The sequence below is a fragment of the Carcharhinus amblyrhynchos genome, chromosome 17, assembly GCF_965287045.1.
Source record: "Carcharhinus amblyrhynchos chromosome 17, sCarAmb.v2.hapA, whole genome shotgun sequence".
NCBI classification, from domain to species: domain Eukaryota; kingdom Metazoa; phylum Chordata; class Chondrichthyes; order Carcharhiniformes; family Carcharhinidae; genus Carcharhinus; species Carcharhinus amblyrhynchos.
The window spans coordinates 17,572,328-17,591,837 of record NC_137340.1 but is presented as its reverse complement, the minus strand read 5'-3'; the positions used below and the strand labels follow the sequence as shown (position 1 = coordinate 17,591,837).

Below are 19,510 nucleotides of genomic sequence, written 5' to 3'. Positions count from 1 at the left end.
ACAGCAGGCAGCTCCATAGAAAGATAGTTGAACATGGCAAAAAAGTGGCCATGGACTGCAAGACTAGGAGAGCGCTTGTGCCGCTACTGGTTGGCCCCATACCTTTGAATAAATATCAATGACAAAAAGACTTGGGCCACACAGTGAACCTCACATTTGTGCACGGGTAAGACTGTTTGTGCTTACTTGGAAAAACATTGAAAATTTCAACGCCAACCAGCTCCCTTAAGACTCTCCTTAAAGAGCTGAAGGAGCCGTTCATTGGCAGCCATCGGATTTCCTGTTCTATCTAACTCTCTGAAAATCCTGAATTGTCCCGGAGGTGTCTGAAGCCCAAGAGAGCCAGTTTGAATTCTTACAAACATCAAGTCCTAATTACAGGACACTGTGAACATCCAAGCCCCAGGTACCTCACAGTATCTGAAATGGTGCTCTTTCCATCCCAGCTCCCACAAGGACAAAGCTTCAGATGAACCCCACTTGGAAAGCAGAATAAGACCAGGATCAGCAGCTGATCCCCGGAACCTGTTTGACTTCCCTGTCCAATTTGCCCCATTTATGTCAATAATAAGGGAGGTGTCAAACCGAAAAATTATTTTACAACAATTCACATTTATCCATCATTTGCTGTTAGCATGATATAAATTAAGCTTGCTTATCAATGAAATTATGCTTTAATCACATCAGAACATCTTTTGATTTGAATTACTTTTGCTTTATTTTTAGGAAACTTTACCACCAGTGCCCAGGTGAGTTGTGCTTGATTACTCTGAAAGAAATGGTCAGCTGAGCGTGCGGTTTGATTATTTAATGGACAACCCGTTGAAGCTGTTCTTTAATGCAGCTGTTTTGTCATCGGTCACATTTAAAATGAGACACTGGCTCTGGGCATCTGCATCCCATTGTCAGCATTAAGATCAGTCCATCAGGGACCCCTGCTACTGATCCTGCTGCTCTATCATGGGGCAGAAATGGGTCTCCTTTTGAAAATGATAGGCCTTGATACCACAATAGGTAAACTACAGGCACCATCCACAAGGAGGTCAGTGCCCCCAATAGAATATCTTAGAAAGGGGCCATTTGGCCCATTGAGTCTGCACCAACCACAATCCCACCCAGGCCCCACCCCCATATCCCTACATATTTATCCACTTATCCCTCTAACTTGAGCGTCTCAAGACACTAAGGGGCAATTTTAGCATGGCCAATTAACCTAGCCCGCACATCTTTGAACTGTGGGAGGAAACCGGAGCACCTGGAGGAAACCCACGCAGACACAGGGAGAACGCGCAAACTCCACACAGACAGTGACCCAAGCCGGGAATCGAACCCAGGTCCCTGGAGCTGTGAAGCAGCAGTGCTAACCAGTGCTGCCCAAAAGAATATTTTTTTTAACGGGTGCCTTGTCACATCAGCAGGGAGACCAATTCATCCACCAACATCATTTACTTTTCTTTTGTTTTCCGGTCAGAGGCCCAGTCATCAGCCCCCAGGTGATCACCGCATCTATGTCAGGATAGACTAATTAGCCTGATTTCTTCCGGTATATCAGCTGCCTAGGGGAATTAAAGTTGGCGCCAATGAGACTCAAGGGAGGCAGTGACGTAGTGATATTGTCACTGAGGTGATAATTCAGAGACTCAGGGTAGTGCTCTGGGGACCCAGGTTTGAATCCCACCATGGTAGATGGGGAAATTTGAATTCACTAAAAATCTGGAATTAAAAGTCTATTGACCACAAAACCGTTGTTGTTATAAAACCCATCTGCTTCACTAATATCCTTTATGGAAGGGAATTGGCTGTCCTTACTTGGTCTGGCCTACATGTCTCTTTAGATTCACAGCAGTGTGGTTGACTCTTAAATGCCCTCAGAGATGGGCAATAAATGCTGGCCCAGCCAGTGATGCCCACATCCCATCAATGAATATAAAACATCCTTATGCTTGTGTGGGAGTAGGTGGAGCAGGAGCTTGAACTGGGAGTGCTGGGGAGGCCTCAGGAAATCCTCTTATCAAAACCAACGATAAGCATTGGCTTTTTCATACCTTTTCCTGTTCAATATATCTTAATACTGATTTGTAAACAGCATAGATATCATTACCTGTAAAATAACTTGAGGGAGTTACTGTCCCCATGGTTAATGGAGATAAATTAGCCAGCAGCATTGTAAAAATACAATTGCCCAGGGCCAAGGATTATAACAAGATCAGCTTCTTACAGACTGATCTGCTTATGTGATTATCGCTGTTCAAACCAAATCATTCAAGCAATTAACAGAAATTTAACTGGGAAGACTGTTACTAATTTTCACAAGATAATTAACTTTTTGAAGTAGTACTGAGTGAACCTCTTCAGCCTTTTTAGTATCAAATGAACTACATAGCAATAAACGGTGGCACAGTGATTAGCACTGCTGCCTCACAGCGCCAAGGGACCTGGGTTCAATTCTGGCCTCAGGTCGCTATGTGTTCAGTTTGCACTTTCTCCCTGCGTCTGTGTGGGTTTCCTCAGTTTCCTCCCACAGATCAAAGATGTGCAGGTTAGGTTGATCAGCCAGAATCAATTGCCCCTTAGTACCAGGGGGATTAGCAAGGTAAATACGTGGGGTTGCAAGGGATAGAGCCTCGTTGGGATTGTTGTCGGTGCAGGCTCAGTGGGCTGAATGGCCTCCTTCTGCACTGAAGAGATTCTGCAATTCTATAAGTATTTATTCAACATGGTGAATTGTAGCCACTTTTCTTTTTAAATACCACAGAGGTAAATACCACATGGGTAAGTTGCCTTTCTAATTAGGAATAATGATTATATCTGTATCCATGGCACATTGACATCACCACTCTAACTTTCCTTGTGCTATGTTGTACAAGAGCGCCCCCATGTGGACTCTTCAGATATTTTTCCCCATAAAAATTAAAAGTCTTCTGCAGCATGTGAGAACCCTTTCTAATTGCTAAGGAACCCTAGATTCACTATGGATTGTGACTAACTTAATTGTCCTTCATTTCAAATTTTCTATAATCTAGAAGAGAAATATTTCCTTTAACTTTGAAATTTTTCCAATCATTAATCCGGTCGATTGAGACTCACGTGAGCAGGTCACTGGTTCAAATTGGTCAGAATGTAGGGTATCTTGCTTAACTGTTGCTGGAAAGAGGATGACGGACAGACAGTGTGATAGTGGTACTGTCAATAGATTAAAAATCAAGAGACCCAGGCTAATGTTCTGGGGACTTGGATTTGAATCCCACCATAGCAGTTGGTAAAATTTGAATTCAATAAAAATCTGGAATTAATGATCTAATGATGGCCATGAAACCATTGTCGATTGTCATAGAAACCCATCATGAATTACCTTTAGGGAAGGAAATATGCCCTCGTATCTTCATCTGGCCTACATGTGACTCCAGATCCACAGCAATATGGTTCACCCTGAAATGCCTTGCGAAATGGCCACTCAGAGGCAATTAGTGCTGGTCCAGCCAGCAATGCCCACATCCCGTGAATGAATTAAAAAAAAAGTTCCTTCCGCTTGCTTCTTGAAAGGGGCATCCTGTTATTGAAATGACAGGAAAATGAGGCAGGATTGGTGAAAATAGCCCATCTCTCCTCGTTTCCCAGAGAACATTCAACCTGTGCCTGTTCCTGCTGGGAAATTCTAGAATGCCACAGGTTGCTGAGAGCCATATTACAAGTCTTGGTCCGCCTTCCTAACTGGTATTGACCCCAGGAAATTTGCTGTACAGATACTCCCCTTTGGGTTTCAGCTGTTTGGTGTTTAAACTCTTGGGCAGTTATAGGAGATTCTCTGCACTTTTATCTACAGACTCTAATTGGACGAATTCTTTATTACTATCTAAAGGGTCAAACCTCAGCTTCCTAAGCCTGGATCCACAGCAACAGGAAGTCCAATATTACTTCCCCGCTCTGCCCCAAATGTGACAAGTGCACCAGAAATAGCCAGGTATGTAGTAATTATTTATCTGCCTAAATGCCTTCCATGGAAACAAGAAACCAACTACAGAAAGATAAATTAGCAAATATGTAGCTGAGTAGTTTGTTTAAAATAATAATGAATCATAGGAAATAGGGAGAAATGAATAGCACAGGGAGTACAGCAGGCTCTCGGACTTATAGCAATAAAGTAGATGGGCTAAAACAAGTTCTCAATTTGGGGGCCGGGTGGGGTGGGGGTGGGGGTGGTGGTGGCAACAGCAGCGCAATGTGACCGTCTGGGTACATAAGAGGAAGATGGGCTGGCCTAAGTGTGAGAGTTATTGATGCAGATGCGTTCGAGCTAGAGGAGGTGCAATGTGAGGTGATCTCAGCACAAGATATTTCGATGTTAAAACATCTTTGTCCTGAGCTGAGGAAGAAGATATTTTAGAACTGAAACACTCTGAAATAATGCCCGAAATATATTGACCAGATATTCCAAGGAATGGCAGTCATGTTCAGATTGCCTCTCTGCTCATTCATTTTCACACAGCTGCACCTCCTTTTGGCTCAGGACTTCTGATCACAGTTTCTTCAGAAACGCAGAGCCATCTTACAGCAAACCACTTTCTGGTAGTGTTGGATCATTGGGTTGGAAGATATGCCATGTCCTCTTTTTGAGGAACTATCTGCCATATTCTGATAAATGTTCATAAAACAACTCAAGGCCTTTCAGTATGTTAAACAGTTTTCCAGCATGCTACTGAATGAGTGAGTGGGTGGGTGAATGTGTAGATGAGTAAATGGTAGGTGACAGTTGAATAGGGTGAGATGGGCAATTGGGTAGCTGGGTTGGAATGAGTTGTCAGGTCTGGAGCTAGTCGGGTCGCTGAAGTGTAGGGATTAGCAGAGGAATGGGGGCTGGTCAGGTCAGATCTTGAGGAAGTCAGTGGGGTCAGGAGGGAAGTTGGGTTATCATATCAGATCAGTCGTGATCTCATTGATTGGCAGAGCAGACTCAATGGGCCAAATCAGCTACTTCTGCTCCTACAGGGGTTGGTGGCTGGAGATGGGGAGTAGGGGGGGGGTCAGTGGGGAGATGGAAGTCAAGTGGTGGGAACACAGATCTGGTCAGTTGGGATAGCTGAAGAGGGGAGAGTCAGGAGGATCATTTGTATAGTTAGAATGTTTCTGTCTAATAACTTCTGGGTAAGTAAATTGGAACTGTCCAAAGTCTGTAACTCTGTAGAGTCAGAGACATTCTCAGAGGGTCCCAGAAAACAGGGGAGTTGCCAGTCAGAAGTTCAAACTTCCCAGGCAACTCCCAAGAGTCAGTGTTTTGGGACTTCTGAAGGATCCTGATGTCCATCTTAGCAACAATGTTCAGTCCCTGACGATTCGGAAAGCAGAAGATCTGGGCCGTTAGCTGAATTCTGCTCTTCTCTCAGTCTAGAAGTTAACACTGTAGCATTGCTCTTTAATTGTTAATGGGTTGAAAGAAGAGAAGCCAACCTGTCTCTTTAATAATGGGGATGGCCATTCATAAAATGATCACAACAAAGAATAATGAGCAATTTGTCCAAATAAGTAAAATACCATTAAAATATCTCATCGCTCGACACTGAATTCAACCTGAAAATAGGGGGTGAGATATTTTTCATTCCAAGTTCTGGCCACAGTGATCAAAAATACAAACCTGCCAAGAATGTGTCCTCAGTGGGTAATAAACTTACAATCTTGGTCAGAAGATACCACTGCCTTGAAATTTTAATGCTAATATAAGCCTCTTGTTTTTTTTAAATTACATTTCTTTTGGCTCCTGTTTTAAAGCAAAAATTAATCTATTTTAACTCAGTGGACAGCGAGCTTTCATATACATAAATAGACCTGAACAACAGAAATATCTGCAACAGGGGAAGCGATAGCCTCGTGGTATTATCGCCAGATAATATTAATACAGCAACCAAGTTAATGTTCTGGGGACCTGGATTCGAATCCCACCACAACAGATGGTGGAATTTGAATTTAATGAAAAAAATCTGGAATTGAGCATCTACTAATGACCATTGTTGATTGTCTGAAAAATCCATCTGGTTCACTAATGTCCTTTAGGGAAGGAAATCTGCCCTAGTTATTGGTCTGGTGACTCCAGAGCCACAGCAATGTGGTTGACTTACAAGTCATTCAGTTGTATCATCATTTCAAGAAGGCAGCTCACCACCACCTTCTCAAGGGCAACTAGGGATGGGCAATAAATGGTGGCCAACCAGCGACACCCACCTCCCATGAATTAATGGAAACAAATACAAGAATTGATGAGAGGCATATGTCCATTCAATAGGATGAGTTGTTCTGATGTTGGACAAATACCTTTTGCAAAAGGTGTCTTGTCTCTGTTTCGTGGAAGTATGATGGTGACACTCCCTGCTCAGCATCAATGTCAACTCTGAAAAGCACAAAAGTAATCAGAAAAATGAGTCAAAATAGACAACCACATCTTACGATTTAAAGAAGTGCTGTTCCCATCAATTATAGGTGGTTCTTCATGTGCCATTTATATCTACTTGGATCACAGGGAACATCAATCCCATTTTATTGCTGTCTTGTACATTAATTGCAGTTTAATATATTCCTCAACATGTGCATTTTTTCCAGAAGAGAATCACCAGTGAACAGAAAACCGCCCATCCCTAAACCCGTAAGTGTAAATCTTCAAGAAAGGCCTTTGTTTTTGTTCTCCCCCCGAAGCAGCTTTAACATATTTGCAAGACAACCCATGAGAATGTAGTTCCAAATCAAAGTAGCAGATGAAGCAACAATGTAAAATGTTTCTGAAAACCGTAATAGATTGAAGTCCAGTGGGAGATTAGCCAAGAATGTTTGTGTATAACTATGCCAACATTAGAAGGATCTATGGATTTTCTTATTTAAAATGTTGGATACAATTCTTCAAAAGTCGTACTTCACTGTTGCCTGTTCTCACAGCACCTTTGAGATCATTCTTGATCTCAAACATTGGTCTGAGTTTTAATTACTAAGATTATCTGCAGTATTTGCATTAACTGTGTCTATTGATTAAGGGATTAGATGATTATAATCAGGCATACTCCAATTTTTCTTCAAATTTCATACAATTGGGAAGATGATGGCCTAATAGTATTATCAATAGACTATTAATCCGGAAATTTGGCCAATGTTCTGGGGACCTGGCTTTGAATCCCGCCACGGCAGATGGTGGAATTTGAATTCAACGTAAAAGAATCTGCTGATGACCATGAAACCATTGTCGATTGTCAGAAAAACCCATCTGGTTCACTAATGTCCTTTAGGGAAGAAAATCTGCCATCCTTGTCTGGTCTGGCTGACAAACTGGCATCAAAGTGTACATTGTGCAATGAAGATATTGCTAGAGCCACAGCAATGTGATTGACTCTCAACTGCCCTCAGACAACTGGGGATGGGCATAAATGCTAGCCAACCAGTGATGTCCATGTCCCACAAAGGAATTTAAAAAAGACTGAAACAATTATGAATTATCTAAAAATGTTACTTCATGCTAAGTATAGCAGGTGCTTCCTATATTTCTTCCTTTGTTTTCTTCTTTCACCCCTTTCTGCCCCTTTGCTATTGAGTCTCTCTCTTTCCCACTATATTACATGATATAATGAATTGGCACTCGGGGTGAGTAGTCAGTTGTCGGTGTAACAACTCCTCCTGTCACCACTTCTGAATAAGCATTAATTAAGCAAATTGCAGCTTATGATTCCAGTATGATACATGTCCACAAGTTAAACAAAACTATCAAGAGAATGAGGAGTCTAGTACTTTCTTTTGAGAAGGGAGGAGTGAATATGAAAATGTATCAGTTTGGCAACCCTCCATTTGTTGCACTATCCTGCACTTTATTGCAATATTCTTATTCGTACGTGAAATCTTGAGATCCCATTTTTGTTTCTTTGCAACAATATTAAACCGTTGTTCCAATGTATATCACCAAGCACTGTTAAAAATCTGCATTAGGAAATGGGACCAGCGCTGAGAAATAGCAAAATACCAGAGATGGAGGGACCGCTGAACTTGTGAACAGTACAACGTTGAGTGGAGCTTAAAACTACTTTTACAGATTTAAAGTTTGTGCCAAAGATTTTGGTTGAAACCTTCTGGCTGTTCATGCCCTGCTACCGCTGCAAGTGAGGATTGAGAATTTGCCAAATATCCTTTCACTGCAGCGGGACCAGAAAATCCTGACAGCATGAACGGCTGAAAAATTCTGTCCTATATATTCTAAATAGCTAAAATTTGATTGAATCGTGTAATGATGGGGCTATATGTCACCTTTAGCTTTCACTATCAGGAGCCCAATGGTCCAGAAATGCACAATAATTTGCGATTTTCTTTTTTAAATCCAGTATAGGGACATTTACAGTACATGGACATTTCTCTAGAATGCTTCTTCATGATATACTGGCATCAATGTGTACATTGTGCAATGAAGATATTGCTAGTTACTGCGCCCAGAATATATACAATAAAAAATCCAATTCTGAGGCATAATATGCTAGTAACAATACCCCCGTGCTGTCACAAATTCTAATAATGTAGAAGAGCAATTTTCCAAGTATATCTTTATATTTTTCAATTTTGTTTGCATTAAAATGTCTGGAAGAAAATAAATGTAATCATTTAATTTCATTACAGGAAGATGACGATGAATATGAAGTATGTGACCCCGAATCAAGTTAGTAGTCATTTTATTCCTTGTAATAGTTTATGGCTCAATTATTTAATCTGCTCACATTCCTAAAGTTTGATTGGGCTCTGGGTGACAATGTGCGATAACATCCTTGTCAGTAAGTGGGTGAGAACAAGCATACAATATCCTGCAGATGGCATCACGAGAGTTTTTCTAGGTCTTAATGTGGAGACAGCATCCTCTAGACTGTATCTTAAGTAAAAGGTCAGCCAGTCTAGAGCACAGTGGGATGTGGAGTGAGTGACAAAGCTTCAGCAGAACACCATATTATATCATGAGAGTAGCAGGGCCATTGCATGTTTAATAACCCCACTGCAATCAGATAAACTACAGTAAATTTTAATCCATTTCAGATTGTTTGAAAATTTGTGACATGGGACAAGTAGTCTGGGCTGGAATCCCCATTGCATTTGTTTTCTAGGGTCTGTACAGCTCTAATAACAATGCGTTTGAGAATCACTGCAAATCTGTTGCAGATAGGAGTCTCATAATTTACAGGATCTGGTGAAACTTTAGAAACTGAGCAAAAGGGGTTCCTTAGATGTCCAATTTACACAGCTTTGAAGTTTACCATAGAGCTGTAAGAATGTAGCCACTTAATTCCTCAAAGGTCATATTAATCATTAGTGGCAGGGGGAGAGGGGGTTGTATCAATAGATAGTCTTGAGTAAACATAGCCAAGTGCCTTTAGAAAAAGTCTCAATGTGTTAAATATCCCGCTCAAAAAAGACAGTAGGACTAGGGGGCACAGCCTCAAGATAAAGGGGAGGCGGTTTAGAACGGAGTTGAGGAGGAACTTCTTCACTCAAAGGGTGGTGAATCTCTGGAATTCTCTGCCCGTTGAAGTGGTGGAGGCTGCCTCGCTAAATATTTTTAAGACGCGGGTTGATGGGTTTTTGATAAGAGAGGGGATTAAGGGTTATGGGGAGAGGGCGGGAAAGTGGAACTGAGCCACGACAGATCAGCCATGATCTTATTGAATGGCGGGGCAGGCTCGAAGGGCTAGATGGCCTACTCCTGCTCCTATTTCTTATGTTCTTATGTTCTTAAATATCACAAACCAGTTACCTGTAGGAATGCAAGAGATGGTACTGAGCTCCGCAGGTCTGCAGCCTCATCATTGTATATACATATACGACACACCGAGAGAGGGAAGTTTCATGTTAATCACATGATAAAGATGCAGATATCACACATGTGGATATAATGTGAGTTGACATCATGGCCGGAATTTTACCACTGTTCATGCTGGTGGCATTTTCCCATCCCGCTTCAGTAAATGGAGATTTGACTGGGCACCAAATTCTGTGCCATCGCTGCAGCGGGAGCATGGCGTGAATGGGCAGTAAGATCGACCCCATATCTTCCCTCTTATAGTAAAAGATATACTATTTAAGAGTTCAAAACATGTGGTCAAACTCTAAAACTTAGCTGAAGCAAAACACACAATCACAAGCTGACGCAATAAAATTATATAGTCCTTCATTTGAGATGGTGTCTTCCAGATCTCTGATCAGCAATAGGTGTCTGAATACCAGGGATTTCTAGTGCTGTTGTTGTCACTTGTTTTGCAGAGGTTTAATATATCAAGGGCAATTATGTGGCTGAAAGTAACAAGGAATTTATTGCCAATGATGAATAAGTATTTACAGCAAAAAGTCAGACTGAATCAGCTATGCTACTACACTGTGTGGAGTTTGCACATTCTTCCCGTGTCTGCATGGGTTTCCTCCAGGTGCTCCAGTTTCATCCCACAGCCTAAAGATATGTGGGTTAGGTGCATTGGCCACGCTCAATTGTCCCTTAGTGTCCTGGGATGCATCGGTTAGACGGGTTAGCAAGATATATATGTGGGTTTAAGGGGATAGGGGCTGGGTAGGATTATTGTCGGTGCAGATTCAATGGGCCGAATGGCCTTTTTCTGCACTGTAGGGCTTCTATTCTAAGATCCTACACAGCTCTCCTCCCAGTTTCCAACTGTGGGATCTACCCAACCTGGGATATGCATCCTTGCTCCAGATTGGCTCAGCTTTCTCCTGTGACAATTCATTGGGTTCAGCCCGATCGTGTAGCCCTCAGATAACACCTCCTTAAAGGGCCACGCTATCACAAGGTCAACTAGGACCTATGTTTTAAGGAAATATTCTTAGATAAAAAGACCAAAGCTGCACAATACTCCAGATGTGGTCTCACCAAGGCCCAGTAAAGCTGCAGCAAGACAATTTCACTCCTGTACTTGAGTCTTTTTGCTATGAAGGCCAACATATCATCTGCTTTGCTAGTTGGTTGCTGTTCCTGCATGCTTACTTTCAGTGACTGGTGTACTAGGACACCAAGGTCCTTTTGTACCTCAAATTTCCCAATTAATCACCATTTAAATAATGCTCTGCTATTCTGTTTCTCATCTGAAGTGGAAAACTTAACGTTTATCACATTAAACTGCATCAGCCATGTATTTGGTGTCTCACTCAACTTATCTAACTTGAAGCCTCTTAACACGCTCCTCATCACCTCACTTTCCCATCAAGTTTCATGTCATCAGCAAACTTGGAAATAGTACTTTTGGTTCCCTCATCCAAATCATTGATGAATATTGTGAATAGTGGGGTCCAAGCATGGATCCCCAATGGTCACTGCCTGTCACTTCGAAAAAGACCCATTTATTCTCACCCTGCCTGCTAACCAATTCTCAATCCATGTGAGTATAGTACCCCCAATCCCACGTACTTTAATTTTGCATACTAACCTCTTACGCAGGACTTTATCCAAAGATTTGTGAAAATCTGAATACACCACATCCACTGGTTCACCCTTATCTACCCATTAGTTACATTCTCAAAAAAACTGCAGTAGCTTTGTCAAACATCATTTCCCTTTCATAAATCCATGTTGATCTTGTCTAATCCCATTGATATTTTTGAAGTGTCCTGTTATCACATATAACAGACTCTCCCATTTTCCTTACTACTGATGTTAGCTTAGCTGATCTGTATTTATTTGTTTTCCACCTCCCTCCTTTTCTAAATAGCAGAGTTACATTTACCACCCTCCAATCTACCCACACTGTTCCAGAATCTACAGATGTACGGAAGATGAAAACCAACACATCCACTATTTCCACGGCCACCTCCTTTAGTTCCCTGGGATGTAGATTATCAGGCCCTGGGGATTTATCAGTTTTCAATCCCATTAAATTCTCCAACACTATTTTTCTGGTAATATTAATTTCCTTCAGTTCCTCCTTCAACTGGACCCTCGATTCCTTTTTAGTTTCATCATCTCTGATGAGATTAGCTTTCAGTTCAAGATTTTTATTAATTAAAATGATTTAAATTAACCAGTTGCCCCAGTGGGAAGTGAACTTGTATCCCAAGGGTTTTAAGACTGGGTCTCTGGGTTACTGGTCCAATGACATTACCATTACATCATTATCTCCCCCACTCTTGAGCATTCTCACTTTTAATCGCTACACTATTGGTGGCTGTGCTGTCAGTTCCCTAGAACGAAGCTCTGGAATATACTTCCTACACCTCACTGCCTTCCAACCTCGCTTTTCTCCTTTATGACATATCTTAAAACCCACCTTTTTGACCAAACTTTTGGGCATCTGACCTAATATCTCCGTGCGTGGTTCCTTGTCATATTTGTGGTATATGTGTCTTGGAATGTTTCATTATGTAGGATGGCACAGTGGTTAACACTGCTGCCTCGCAGTGCCAGGGACTCGTGTTCGATTCCGGCCTTGCGAAGTTTGCACACTTTCCCCGTGTCTGCATCGGTTTCTTCCCACAGTCCAAATATGTGTAAGTTAGGTGGATAGGGCCTGGGTGGTATTGTCTGTGCGGACTCAGTGGGCCAAATGGCCACCTTCTGCACGGTAGAGATTCTGTGATTCTATATTCTAGATGCATTTCAATCTAATTTGTTGCTGCTAACACTGTTTTGAAGAACCGAGAGTTCTGGGACAGGCTGTCTATGGAGAAAGGGGGAGGATTTGTGCTTCATTCAACTCTCCCTTCCTTAAAAGAAAATTAACAGCACACAAATCTTAGCATCTTTCAGCTATCAGTTGCGCTTTAATAATAGGAAATTGTCTATTAAGAAATCAACATAATTATTATTTTCCAATCTAGGTAATTCAGCTGGTGACTTACAAGATTCCAAGCCCTTTCAAGAAATTCCAAAACCACCACAACGGGATCTGTAAGTTGACAACTTTTGATGGTCAATTTGAATCTCAGATACACAGGCCCTTTTGGCTCCGTAGCTTCATGGTTTTTAAATGGAATCGATGATCACAGTGGCAGATTTCAGTACATCTGTCAAAGAAGAACACAGACCTGCAAACAAATCTACAAGTCCAGTTGCAAAGCACAGTGCAATATTTTGGAATTGTTGCTACACTTTTGTTACTGAAGGGCAAGTTGTGTCCTTGTATCGCAGAATGAACAAAGACAGAACACAGTCAGATAAGCATTGTGCTGTAAAGTCAGTCTGATTGCACTTGTCTGCAATTCAGGGTTGTTTCCAGTCCCTCCATTTGGTGCCAACAATTTCAACATGATTTTTTTTTATATTGTAGAAGATTTTTAAATTCACATTAGATATATTTAGGAAATTAAGACAAAATGGACCAATGAGCAACTTGTATGCCATGAAAGCAATTCATTGAAAATGCTGAAAACAGGAGAAGAAACAACTTCATTTGTTTTCATTTGTTTTCATAGCATTAATTAAAAGGAAAGTAGAAGCATCATTGGTCATGAAAATTAATGTCTTCATTTTTGAAAAATATTTTTAACTAATTCAACAATAATTCTCAATTTTCACATCCTTGCTAAGAGAGATTTGACCCCTGTTATAATGAGCGAAAGGGCAAAGAACTAGAAAGATGCAAGTCACAAGGTTATCAGGAAAAGTTGCAAAAACAAAATGACTCCTTGTCACTTATTTGTAGTTTTTCTCTCTTTCTGATCTCCCATCACCTTATGTGACCCTGAATTTTAAGGAGATTTGTATCATAGTGCAGTCATTCAGCATGTGGGGTGTCCTAAATGAGAGAATGTCTGATTAGAATATCCTACTCTGTCAGCACACACAGCCCAACCAAAGCAGCCCAGCAGACCCTCTTTCATCGAGATATCTTACAAGTATAATTTGTAGCTGTTGCCAGGGCTCTCACACAACATGATACAGAAATCCAAAGAGGTCTCCTCTGCCTGCTGAAAATACAAATTGTAGTTATAGGCCTATTAGCCAGGAGCAGGGTTGCACCCCATGGTGCCTTGTCACTTCCCTAGGACATCTCAAGTACTTAACAAATGAGTCTCCTTTTGAAATACAGCCCTGAATGCTGATGTGTAATCCCAGCATGGAATCACATCAATGGCACATTACAGGCACAAAGCTTGTGATGTTCTGCTCTTCCATTCTAATGGGTGGGCAATCACAGATTGTGATCCGCAATTTTCCCTGATGGAATTCTCAAGGGTGCCACTCTGTTGGAAGCACCAAGTCTGCTGTTATATAAACACGTACTTTTTGTTCCCCAAAAGTAAAGATACAGTGAGGAAAACTGCTCAACAGAAGAGAGTTTGAAAGTTGGTTTGAAGTTTTGTTGTTTTGTATTTTACAGAAAACCAACGAACAGACCACTCCCAAAACCGGTAAGAAAAATAATTGCTGGCTGTAGTTACAGACAAACTTCCCATTTTGGTTTCAGAATTAATTTCACTGTCTTGATCGCTTTTTTGCTCTCATCCGTCAATAGGAATTGTCATTAGTGGCAACACTTCATAACGACGAGAATTACTTATATTTATAAGCTGCTATGAACACACAGTTTCAAAATCCTCCCAGTTACAAAACAGACATTCACAAAAACCAGGTCAATAGCCTGGAGAAAAGCTGATTTTGAGGGGCTGCGGACAGAGCTTGGGGAAAATAAATTGGACAACAATATTAATAAACAGCAACGTAGAACAACGATGGGGAACATTTAAAATGGAATAGAAATATGCTTGATTAAAAGGAAAGAACAGATTAAACACTCGTGAGACACCACAGATGAGAAGAACGTTAAGGAACAGTAATGAATCAGGAAAGAGGGATGTATTAAATAACAGATAACAGAACAGTACATAATAAGAGAGAATAAGAAGAAGTGAGGTGAGAAATGTAAAAAAAATACAATTCAGAAGGCAAAGAGGAACTATGAACTTAAATTACCCAAGAACATGAAATAAAAAGTAAAATATTTTGCAGGCACATCAGTTAAAAGCAAGGCTGTGATGTGAGTAAACTATTAGGGATAGATGGGATAACAACAATAGAGGGATGACAGAAACATGAAATAATTATTTCACTTCAGTGTTTACCAGGTAGATGTGGCATTGAATGAGATGAGCCACTGAGATAAGAGCATTTAAAATAAAAATAAAGCAATGTAATGTAAAAAGCAGAACAAACTCCAAGTATAAAATCTTTGATGTGGATGGATTGCATCATGTATTGTGAAATAATTGAGGGAAGAGATGGCAGCGGTATTACTTCATATATTGGATAACTTGTTCAAAAAGATGTAATGCAAAGAAATGTAGAGGATTGCTGAATAGCTAGTGTAATTACTATATTTAAGAAGGGGAACAGAACATTACAGGGAATTACAGACCAGTTAGCTGAACGTCAGCAGTAGGAAAAATAATGGAATCTCCAACTAAAGGAGAAAACATCAATTAAAAATGTACGTAAAAATAGTCAGCACATATTTCAAAAAGGGAAACTTTTTCTTAACCAAACTTATCTATTTTGTTTCAGGAGATGGAGCTTGGCTTTCAGTAAAGTGTCTCATAATGAATAAAGTCAGAGAATGTGGAGTCAGGAAATAAGTGGAACATGAATTGCTAGTTGGCTTCAAGACAGAAATCAGGGAGTGGGAGTAAAGAGTAGCTATTCAGGGTGACAGAGTATGGATAATGATGTCCCACAAGGACCAGCGTGGGACCACTGCTGTTCACAATTTAGATTTTGAAATCAAAAACACAATTTCTAAATTTAGGATGACACTGAATTGGGAGGTTAGTCAATACTGAGGAGAACTGCAAGAAATTATAGGAGGACATTAATAAACTTGCAGAATTGACAAATAATTAGCAAAGGAAGTTCAACACCTATAAATGGGACATAGTACATTTTGGTAGAAGAATAGGGAAGTAGCTTCTTGGAAGATGAGAGTCTAGAATACAAATACATCAATGCTAAAAGTTGCAGGTTTAGTTCAAAAGCAAACTAAGCACTAGACTTTTTTCCTATTGGGATAGAATTGACAAGTAGGAAAGTTATGCTAAACCTGTATTGAACATTGGTAAGACCATAATTGAAGTGCTGCATATAAAAACAGAAAATGCTGAAAAATCTCAGCAGGTCAGACAGCATCTGTGAAGAGAGAATAGAGCCAACGTTTTAAGTCTAAATGACCTTTCGTCAGAGCTCTGACCTGCAGAGATTTTCCGGCATTTTCTGTTTTTGTTATGAGAGAGAGAGACACGCTGGAAAGGGCACACTGAAGATTTAAAGGATGCTAACAGAAATGTTTGGGATATTTTGTGTGGAGTTTGCCCATTCTCCCTGTGTCTGCGTGGTGCTCCAGTTTCCACTTACAGTCCAAAAACGTGCAGGCTAGATGGATTGGCCGTGGTAACTTGCTCCTTAGTGTTGAGGGATTAGGGTAACTACATGGGGTATTGGAGATAGGGCCTGGGTGGGATTGTTGTCTGCAGGCTCAGTGGGCCAAACAGCTGCCTTCAGCACTAAAGAGATTCTCTGATTTAGTGACCAGGAAAGGGTTGACAAGTTTGGTCTTTTTTCCCTTGAAAATAAGCAAGTTCAAAGGTGACCTAAAAGAAGTTTTTCAATTATGGAAGGTTTTGGTAGAGTGGAAACAGAGAATGTTTCCTCCTGTGGAGCAGGGCATAACTGTAAGCCACCAGTATAATTACCAAAAAATCCAATAAGGAATTCAGAAGAAACTTCCTTACCCAAAGAATGAGGAGACTGTGGAACTCACCACTACAGGGAGTGCTTGAACTGAATAGTATTGATCCATTTATGGGTAAGTTAGACAAATATATGAATGAGAAGGGAACAGAGGGTTACCATGATAGACTAAAGGAGGTTTGAGTACAGCAGTAACAGCAACAACATGGATTGGTTGGGCCCAATAGCCAGCTTATGTCCTGTGTTATCCTATTTTTTTGAGTAGCAGTGGAAAGGATATCCAAAAGAATGGTGGGAGAGATAAATTCTGAGGAGAGGAAAAGCAAGGGGAAAGGTTTCTGGGAGAGAGGTGGAAAGAACGGGGCAAAGAGAGGCTGGAAGGTCTGTCACTTGCAGAGGAAGGTGCGTATTCACAAGGAGTTAGAGTCAGAAGATCAAGGAAAATGAGTCCAGATGGAACGTAAAAGGTTGAAGAAGTAGAGCAAGGTGAAGTCATGTAAGGATTGTAAAGAAGGCAGGAAATGTGAATTTGCTGCAGTGGGATCAGATATGGTTGGATGAACATGAGAGTAATAGGGGATAGGATGCTAAGTTTTAGTTGAGCTGCAGTTTGCACATTGACAAATGCAGGATTCTGTAAAGGAGAGCATTGAAAAATTAGTCCATAGGTAACAAGAGCCAGGGATTCAACAGCAATGGTCAAGGTAAGGCAATCTTAGCCAGGACTGAGGAAAGTGGAAGGAAGAAATCATATAGAATCCCAACAGTGCAGAAAGAGGCCATTCGGCCCATTGACCCTGCATCGATGATTATCAGGTGAATACATGGGATTATGGGGATAGGGCCTGGGTGGAATGGGTTGTAATAGCAGGTGGAGTTTTTAATTGCCAGCAGTAAGGACATGCATAAAAGGGTTAATTTTGATTTTTAATGGTGGCGAAATAATAGGCAGGAGTGGATTATTATGCATCGCTCCCTATCTGAGTGGAAAGAAGTCGGACTTTCACAGCTTGCAGTGGACTGGTCAGTCAGAAATCTAAGCACATACTTCAGTGCCATTCGACATCAAGCTGTGTCAGCTGGCTTTTCACTAGTTTTCTAAAGCAGTAGGTGCCAGAATGCGCTCTCTGTATGGAGGAGTTTTTTGAAGGTAGACCTTGGCTTTTAGTCATATTGTTCATGCTGTTCCTGTAGCGATATCAAGCAAGGCTGCACTACATTTTGATCTCTAACAGCCATCAGCATCTGGCACTGAGCTAACGTTTAAAGCAATGCAAATGTTACTTTTAACTTTGCTGCACCCCTGTAAATCTGCTAATTTTAAGTGACATTTCAGATAATTAAAAGATATGTTATATTAGCATTGCAGTCTGCAACATGTTTGCAACGCAGGGGTTAGCAAGGTTTGTGCTGAGCTTAGTTGTAATTAGAACTATGCTTGCTTGCACTGAGGGAGGTGTTTGGAAAAGTGAGGACTAAATTGGAAAAGCACCTGATAATGGGCACTGGGATCATGGTGTGATTAGAAGGGGAGGTGGGTTGTGGTTAAGGCTGCTGCTGGGAGGGCATTGTTTAAATTTCTGACCTAGAAAATAAAGAAAAGCGGCACAGCAGGAAATAGACTGAGCTCCAAGGCTTTCAGACACTGCATTGTTGATCCCATTGGAGGCGATGGAAAGGAAGAAAACTCCTTTATCCGCAGGCTCATAGGACCCTCCAGTCGTGGAGCAAAAGGCAGTAAGAGCAGAGATCAGAACGGTCAATGCCAAAGCCTGGCCCTGAAGATCTGGATAAAGTGTTGTAGGTTCGGTGACTTCTGGCGAGTGGTCAAGATGAGTGAATGCATCTTCAAATGTCATACCAACTTCACGAGTAGCCTCATTCTCTGCTCAAATGAACTCATCCTTCTTGTTATGGATTGGATTTCAAACAAACATAGTGCAGGAAAGAGATAGAGAATTTGGTGAACTGGTGTAATGATAATAATCTCTCCCTCAATGTCAACAAAATGAAGGAGTTAGTCATCAACTTCAGGAAGTGTAATGAAGAACATGCCCATGTATATGTCAATGGGGATGAAGTAGAAATGGTCAAGAGCTTCAAGTCTTTAGGTGTCCAGGTCACCAACAACCTGTCCTGGTCTCTCCATGTGGACACTAGTTAAGAAAGCCCACCAACACCACTCCTTTCTCAGAAGACTAAGGAAATTTGACATGTTCACTACAGCTCACCAACTTCTACCGATCCACACCATAGGAAGTATTCTTTCCAGTTGTATTGCAGCTTGGTATAGCTCCTGCTCTGTCCAAGACCACAGGAAACTACAAAGAGTCATGAACGAAGCTCAGTCCATCACGGAAACCAGCCTTCCATCCATTGACTTTGTCTACACTTCCCACTGCCTCAGGAAAGCAGCCAGCATAATCAAGGACCCTACACCACCTCAGACATATTCTCCTCGACCTTCTTTGGGAAGAAGATACAAAAGTCTGAGGTCACGTACCAAGCAACTCAAGAAGTTTCTTCCCTGCTGCCATCAGACTTTTGAATGGACCTACCTCATAATAATTAGATCTTTCTCTACACTCTAGCTATGAGTAACACTACACTCTGCACTGTCTCCTTTCATTCTCTATGAATGGTATGCTTTGTCTGTATAGCGTGCAAAAAACAATACTTTTCAGTGTATACTAATACATGTGACAATAATAAATCAAATCAAACCCTTCTTACTCACCAACCAACAATCTTTTTACCAGTCAGGGCATACATGTAATACTCACCAGCTTCACCTCATACTCACACACTTGAGAGCTGCTGCAAACCTCA

General features: G+C 41.1%; 1 protein-coding gene across 1 annotated transcript in view; it reads left to right on the top strand.

The window, feature by feature from the left end:
* Nucleotides 1-19,510, top strand: part of blnk (B cell linker) — a 202,671-nt gene that overhangs the window by 158,703 nt on the left and 24,458 nt on the right. The window contains exons 14-19 of the mRNA XM_080205586.1: nucleotides 727-749; nucleotides 3,860-3,961; nucleotides 6,589-6,631; nucleotides 8,632-8,671; nucleotides 12,820-12,889; nucleotides 14,322-14,352. Coding sequence (XP_080061712.1) covers nucleotides 727-749; nucleotides 3,860-3,961; nucleotides 6,589-6,631; nucleotides 8,632-8,671; nucleotides 12,820-12,889; nucleotides 14,322-14,352 — 309 coding nt within the window. The remainder of the gene's footprint in view (nucleotides 1-726; nucleotides 750-3,859; nucleotides 3,962-6,588; nucleotides 6,632-8,631; nucleotides 8,672-12,819; nucleotides 12,890-14,321; nucleotides 14,353-19,510) is intronic.